The 8102-nt window shown below is 43.9% G+C and overlaps 1 protein-coding gene across 1 annotated transcript; it reads right to left on the reverse strand.

Annotated features, from left to right (window-relative positions):
* Positions 1-4451: 4451 nt before the first annotated feature.
* On the reverse strand, positions 4452-7826 carry LOC308475356 (vitelline membrane outer layer protein 1-like). Its single transcript, XM_081002470.1, has 3 exons — positions 7318-7826; positions 5642-5736; positions 4452-4823 (listed from the first exon to the last, which is right to left on the reverse strand). The coding sequence occupies exons 1-3, from the start codon at positions 7525-7527 to the stop codon at positions 4529-4531; spliced, it is 600 nt and encodes a 199-aa protein (XP_080858596.1). The 5' UTR covers positions 7528-7826; the 3' UTR covers positions 4452-4528.
* Positions 7827-8102: the final 276 nt, after the last annotated feature.

Consider the following 8102-nt stretch of genomic DNA (forward strand, 5'->3'; position numbering starts at 1 on the left):
TGAGTAGCAGGCTTGTTTCTCACTAAGCAGTTGGGCAGAATAGTGCCTCCACATTTTTCTCTAACTGCCAGATAGGAATCCTCTGATGAATTAAACAGGCAATGTTTAGCTGATTCACCCTTAACATAGGACCTCAACTGTGGCCCTATGATTTCTTCCCACAGATACAGTGGTACCTTGGGTTACATACGCTTCAGGTTACATACGCTTCAGGTTACCAGAAATATTACCTTGGGTTAAGAACTTTGCTTCAGGATGAGAACAGAAATCGTGTTCCAGCGGCGCGGTGGCAGCGGGAGGCCCCATTAGCTAAAGTGGTGCTTCAGGTTAAGAACAGTTTCAGGTTAAGTACTGAACTCCGGAACGAATTAAGTACTTAACCTGAGGTACCACTGTATAAGAAACATCCCTGGAGTCACGAGATAGTTGCCTAGTGAGGGAATTTCACAAGTATGCGGGTCCTACATAGACACACACACACACACACACACACACACCCTTTTGGGCTGGATATTCAAACAGATATGAATGACAGATGCATCTGCAGGGCTTCAGAATCTAAACTCAAGGCCCGGGCATATAAATTTGGGTGCAGGAGGTCCTTCAGATAACCTGGCCCCAAACCACTTGCTGCTTTACAGGTAATCTGCAGCATTTTATATTGAGTCCAAAAATGAACAGGTAAGCAATGGCACTGATAAAGCGTAGATATTATGTGCTCTGATCTTTTAACATAAGAAGAGTTTTGCTGGATCTGTCCACCAGCCATCTCATCCGACATCCTCTTCTCAAGTGCCTATGGAAAATCAAAAACCAGTGCTTTCCCCATTGGTGATTCACAGCAAGTGTTATTCAGAGGCATATTGCCTCCAACAGTCAGTATGGCTACTCCTGCCCCCCACCAGCAACTAAGCAGATGCACTCTGTACCAGCTGACATCTTTAAAAGCAGCCCCACAGGAAATGCAAGCTATTTTACTTTCTAAATTGGGATTTAAACATGTTTCCCCACCCACCAAAATAATTTCAGTTCTAGGTTGGAAACGCCAGAGTGTGCTATGTTTGATTTCAGGACCAGCAAGATGAATTTAGACTGTGACTCAGCACAATATCTGTATGTTGGTTAACCAACACCTGCACAGTTGTGCCCCTTGTTTAATTTTTTTCTTCATTTCCTCTCATTCAGAAGGGAAATGTGCAGAGTTACACAATTCAGATCGACACACACCATTCTCCAGCTGATATTTAATGATAGTTAACATCCACGGCTACTGAAAATAGCAGAGAAACATGGTAAGATGTGGCGACGCAGAAGGTTCAGAAACAGCAGTAGAGGTGTACATCATTAAGTGCTGTGTCATCACCCAGGTCTTGTTTATCCTCCACCTTTGTCTGTATCCCACAGATAGAACCAGTGCAACGACGACTCAGTGAGCCAAAATGACCCCCGTCAAGTCCATGACCCTCCAGCACCTCTCCATCTTTGCAGATGAACATGATGTTGTTGGCTGCTGTATCATCATCTATGCCCCAGCCTTCTTCCACTCTCAGAGAGAAAGAGACCAGATTGCCTCTGGAACAATATTAGGCCTGTGTCCAGGATCCCCACCTGTCAAAGATGACATCAATGCTAATTATAAATGCACAAGCATCCCTCTGCTTGCTCAAAACAGGATGAAGCCTTTGTGAGCATTCCAAAAGTCTCATTCATGTGTTCACACTGTACCTGCCTCTGCCTGTCCTTCCTTTCCCTACTCTCTCTCCTCCCAGTGAAGGTAGCACAGAATTAGGTATCATTGGTACTTGACTACTATTGGTACCAGGAGCACAGAATTAGGTATCATTGGTACTTGACTGCTGTAATTTGCTCTAAGCAGGGCTGCCCTTGAGGCTGTCCCAGAAACTCCAGCGGGTGCAGAATGCTGCAGCAAGGCTCCTCACGGGGTCTCTGCCATGGAAGTATATTCACTCAGTGCTTTTCCAGCTGCACTGGCTCCCGGTGAAGTACAGGGTCAGATTTAAGGGGCTGGTTTTGACCTTTAAAGGCCTTCACGGCCTAGGACCCTTGTACCTACGGGACCGCCTCTCCCGGTATGCCCCATGGAGAGCCTCAAGGTCCATAAATAGCAACACCCTAGTGGTCCCGGGCCCTAAGGAAGTTAGATTAGCCTCAACCAGAGCCAGGGCCTTTTCAACACTGGCTCCGGCCTGGTGGAACGCTCTGCCTCATGAGACCAGGGCCCTGTGGGATCTGATTTCTTTCCGCAGGGCCTGTAAGACAGAGTTGTTCCGCCTTTGGCTTAGAATCAATTTGACTCCCTCCCCCTCTTTTTTTTTCTTTTTCCTTTCTTCTCCTGTGGTGAGGCTGCATTTTAATGTTTTGATGTTTTAATCTTGTTTTTAAGTTGTATTTCAATCAACTTATTATTGGTAGTTACCCGCCCTGAGCCTGGTCTTGGCTGGGGACCACGCACTACCATCACCAACACCATGCCAGTTGATTATGCAGCCACTTCTATGGATAGCCATGGTGGGAACCCAGGACCCTCCTTCAGAGCGAGGCATTGTGGATTATGTCAGCCTGGAGAACACCTGTCCTGAGATCTTATATAAACTTTATTTAAACTTCTCTATCGTGGCTTGCAATGTCTGCTTTATAGAAGTTAAGGAAGACATGTTAGCCCATAACGGCCTTCTCAGGGATTGTGGTTGTTGTAATACAGCAAAAAAGGATTTTTTTATTTTTTGAAAGCTGCCTGCACATCTTGCTTCAAAACCTTCATTCTAATGGGCCTAGAGGTGCCCTTTCTTCCCTCTCTGTGGAAGTAACGCTCCGCTTGTGCTGAGGCACACCTCGCACCCGGCATGCAACAGTGCGCCAAGGAGCCTTGCGCCCACGCTCCCTGAGCTTCTGCCTCTTGTCTAGCAAACAGGGTTTTTCCCCTGACTGTTTGTCCTCTCTCAGATTTGGTTACTAGACATAATGCTTGGCTGGAGCATGACCAGGGACGCAGATATAATCAAGTATTGGGGAACATTTTAGGGAAACACCTGCTGACATGTGTATTTGATAATAATGGAAATGTGCTTAGATGAAAATACGTCATGTTCAGAGTGGTTTCACTACTGCTTCCAATTGTTGACTTCTGCTAATAAAATGAGCCTCTGAGGAACAAGCCGGCAGCCTGCTTGGAGCACGCTTGCCAGCGTGTTTCTGCACAGCTCACCTGCATCTAACCTCCTGTCATCCTCGTTATTCCTACACCTCTCTCTTTTTTTATTATTCAAGAAATCTAAGAGACTGAGCCCTTTTCTCTCTCCAGACCCTGTGCAGCCCCAGCACCAGTAGACACGAGTTGCCGTAAACATTGTGTGTCAACACTTTAGGAAATAGTTTGATTCAGATAAACCACTCAGTTTCTGTGAATCTGTACTGCAATTAGTCCAAAGCAAGGTAAATCTGCAAAAGTCAATCCATTTTGGTTCCATTTATCATGCTGCAGCATTACCAGAAAAAAAGAACATTCCAGCAGGGTGGGGGGTGGACTACAAAAGCCGCAAAGAGACCAGGAGTTGGAGAGGCAAGTAGGGTGTTAACTCCTTCAGGGGGGTTCTTGCCCCTCTTCTTTCCACCCCCTCCCCCACCTCAGTGCTGTACACATGGGAGGACTGGTCTTGGATTAGTATTCATGTTTCTGATGCATTTGGGATGCATTGGGGTGCATGTGTGTTCAAAGCAAGCAGGATGGACATGGACAGAATAGTGCCTCCACACTTCCCCTCATATCTTGTATTCTGGATATGTTAGATATGCTAGATCAGAATCCAGACTAGCTAATGATCTAACAGGAAGTAAGTATGGCCATTGTATCAGATCTTCCCACTTGGCCATGATGCTCACAGCGTGAGCTTTGGCCAGTCACTCCTTAGATAGATAGTAGATGATATAGATAGATGATAGATAGATAGATAGATAGATAGATAGATAGATAGATAGATATAGATAGATAGAGATAGAGATAGAGAGATAGAGAGATAGAGAGATAGATAGATAGATAGATAGATAGATAGATAGATAGATGATAGATAGATAGAGATAGATAGATAGATAGATAGATAGATGATAGATAGATAGATAGATAGATAGATAGATAGATAGATAGAGATAGATGATAGATAGATAGATAGATAGATAGATAGATAGATAGATAGATAGATAGATAGATAGATGATAGATGATAGATAGATAGATAGATGATAGATAGATAGATAGATGATAGATAGATAGATAGATAGATGATAGATAGATAGATAGATAGATGATAGATGATAGATGATAGATAGATAGATAGATAGATAGATAGATGATAGATAGATAGATGAGAGATAGAGATATGCTTCTCCTCCAGAAGAGATAACTAAGTAATTAAAATGAAAAGAATCACACACTACTTTCAAGCAAGTATTTAATTGTGGTTAATGCTCATAACTACTGAAAAGCAACAGAGATACAGGGAGGTACTTGGGGTTCAGCCAGTGCAAAAGAACACCACATCATTGAGTGCTGTGTCATCACCCTTGCCTTGAGGAGACTCCATCCTTGTCTGAATGCCATCAATGAATCCGGAGTAGCAGCGACTGCTCCATGGACCAAAATTACCCCAGGCAAGTCCATGGCCCATCAGCCCAGTACCATCTTGGCAGGTGAACTGGATGTTGTTGGCTGCAGTATCGTCACCTTTGCCCTGAGGTTTTTCCACCCTCAGAGAGAAAGAGACTAGATTACCACGGGGGCAATACTGAATCCCTGTCCAGGATCCCCACCTGCCAAAGAAGACACTGACCGTTAATTAGAAATGGGACAGGAATCTGCTTGCTCCAAAAGGGATCAGGCAGTTACTAGCATTACAAGAGGATGCTCATAGTGTCTCAAAGGCTTTGCATTGTATTCAGAAAGTACCTGCTGCTCCTTCCTTCCCCTCTACCCTCCACTCCTGGTGAAGGCAGAGAAACCTATGATCACAGAATCAGGTATTGTCGGTGTGTGAGTCTATGAAACTGTTAAATTACACATTGATATCTGCAATAAATATTGTTTGACACAGCCTAAGATCTTCTGGGTCTGAGATGACCCAGAATAATTATCTGTTTACTGGAAAAGAGGTGGGAAACCTGAAATGGGGAGAAGCATCAGTTTATTGGGGCTCAACTTGTTTTGAGCCAAGTAGCTCTTCTGAGGAAACAGAACCCTGAGAGGATGTTAATAGGACATCAGAAGATGCAATGTGGGGCATGGGACTTTGGCCCTCCACTTCTTTCTCAAGAAGAATGAGAAACCAGCAACTAGGGACTGGGCCAGAGGGAGCAGTTGGTCAAATTCAGGGATCTCCTATCAACAGGATCTTGAAGAGGTATGGAATGATGGGTAAGCGATACTATCTTAGGAAGAGAGGTGGTAGACACTTGACGTTGGTTGCCACTGCTCAATCACCCCCCCAAAAGAGAACTGGGTAGCCATGTTGACTTGCCCTCCTATCTGGTGCTGATCTAACCCAGCCTAACAAATTTCAGTTCAGCCCCTTCAACCAGTATCTTCCAAAGAATTGAACCAAAGTGGAGAAGAAAGCAAGAAAGCCACTCACGGTCCAACTGAAGACTCAATAACTGAACCATCCGTGCAGTGCAGGCAGATTCCGTTGAGGGCTGTGTCATCACCACGGCCTTGAACTGACTCTACCTAGAGGGAAAAGATATGCAGAGAGTGTGATAAATTTGAATTGCTGAACTACTGACATCAATCTAGTATATATTTTGGGAAATGGTTTTTCCATTTGTATGCTCTCTATTAGTATGGCCGCCTCTTGAGATAGTGTCACCAAACCTGGCCCTAATGGTTCCTGAGGTGAGGGTCTTTGTGGAATTTCGGGTACCAGGCGCCATTTTGAATCTAAATGGCAGACCAAAACATGACTTGGCAATACTGCATTACATTTTTTCTGTGTTCCAAAATTTTAATAATTTCCATTCCATTCCATTCCACTGAGTAAAAATAATCTCCTATATAACAGCTACAATCTTGTGATTTCAATTAGTGTTGATATAATAGGTAATTTATAAAGTTTCAAGTGAGGAACTTTAGCTGTAATCCTTATTCTTTCCTGCCTGTGATAATTTTTTCCATGATGCTTTCCCATCCATATAATAATGCAATAATAATTTATACCCCGCCCACAGGGCCGGATTTAGGTTTGATGATGCCATAAGCTACTGAAGGTAATGGGGCCCTTTATATGTCCTGCTGTCCTTTGTCAACAACAAATTGCCGCTGTTTTTTGTGTTGAATATCTGCTATATGGTCATTTAAGGAACTTAAACATAGCTAAAGCCATTTGCACATAACAAAATATGTATTTTATCAAAGTAATTGTTAAACTTAAATTTTGGAAATGTACATCCAGGTTTTTTTCCATTTAATTTTTTGAGGGGCCCCCAAGAGAGTGGGGGCCCTAAGCCATAGCTTGTTTAGCTTATACGTAAATCCGGCACTGCCCGCCCCCCTGGCTGGGTTTCCCAGTCACTCTGGGCGGCTCCCAACTGAATATTAAAACATAATACAGCATTAAACATTAAAAACTTGCCTAAACAGGGCTTCCTTCAGATGTCTTTTAAAAGTAAGGTAGTTGCTTATTGCCTTGACATCTGATGGGAGGCTGTTCCACAGGGCAGGCACCACTACCAAGAAGGCCCTCTGCCTGGTTCCCTGTAACCTCACTTCTCACTATATGGTGTTGTATACAATATGGTGTTATATACAATGATACAACACTATATGGTGTTGTATCCTTTATTCCTGCAACTGTTGGTTGCAGGAGAAGCTGGTTGGTTGGGAGAAGCTGTTCTCTTACAGTTTCCAAAACTCACTGTATCCCTTTGTCCCGTGATTCAGCTTCCAGTAAACAAGCTGTCTTTGCTGTTTTTCCAGCCTCGGAAGAACAGTCTGAATCCAGACTGCAGATAGTTAATCCAAAAACTTCTCTTCTTGCAGCTGGCAGACTCCTTTCCTCCCTGCCGCTTATTTATGACCATTTATCCTTATCTCCTTAACACATTCCTTTGTGGATAATGGAGGTTAGGGAACATTTGATAGCAATTCTGGCCATTTGGCCTAGCATCTCCTTAGTTAGGAGTCCATCCCTGTCCTATTGCTTCCCCACATTTCTTGTTGAGTTCAAAAACTGTGTTCTGGGGAGTGTTCAGAAAAAAACAAAGGAAGGAGAGAGAGATCTGATTGTGAAAGCAACCCAACAGCAAACCTTACCTTCAGTGAGAAGCCATGAGCATATCCCCGTGGACAAAATTGGATCGTCCCCCAAGTGCCCCATGGTCCTCCATTTGGCACTGTGAGGATAGAATTATAGTTCTTGTCTTCTGCATGGGCAAGGCAGCTGAAGAGGATCAAGAAGAGCATAGTAGTGATGCTGAAGTCCATGGAAAGCAATCTATTCTGAATAATGTGGAAAGAGTCCATCAAAGAATAGCAGCCTTGAGAATTTATAGCCCAGAAATTTCAGCTGTTCACTTATTTCAGAACACAGTAAGAGATTAGGTAACACCACCTCTAGACAGAGTTTTGTTAAAACCACATCATTTCAGCAGTGGCAAGGAACGTTGTGAAACAGGTTGATTCCACTGAACTACCCAGAGTTACTGCAATATGATCTTGAACTCAACCAAGGGCAATTAATCTTGCAAAAATTAATCTCCTCTGCCTCCACTGTGTACAGCAACACACTTGGGTATTCTGTTGTTGTCGTCTAGTCGTCTAGTCGTGTCCAACTCTTTGTGACCCCATGGACCAGAGCACGCCAGGCACTCCTGTCTTCCACTGCCTCCCACAGTTTGGTCAAACTCATGCTGGTAGCTTCAAGAACACTGTCCAACCATCTCATCCTCTGTCCCCTTCTCCTTGTGCCCTCCATCTTTCCCAACATCAGGGTCTTTTCCAGGGAGTCTTCTCTTCTCATGAGGTGCCCAAAGTATTGGAGCCTCAGCTTCACGATCTGTCCTTCGAGTGAGCACCCTAACAGATACAATGAGAATTCA

Source organism: Podarcis pityusensis (genome assembly GCF_964106645.2).
Source record: "Podarcis pityusensis genome assembly, chromosome: 4".
Lineage (NCBI taxonomy): Eukaryota > Metazoa > Chordata > Lepidosauria > Squamata > Lacertidae > Podarcis > Podarcis pityusensis.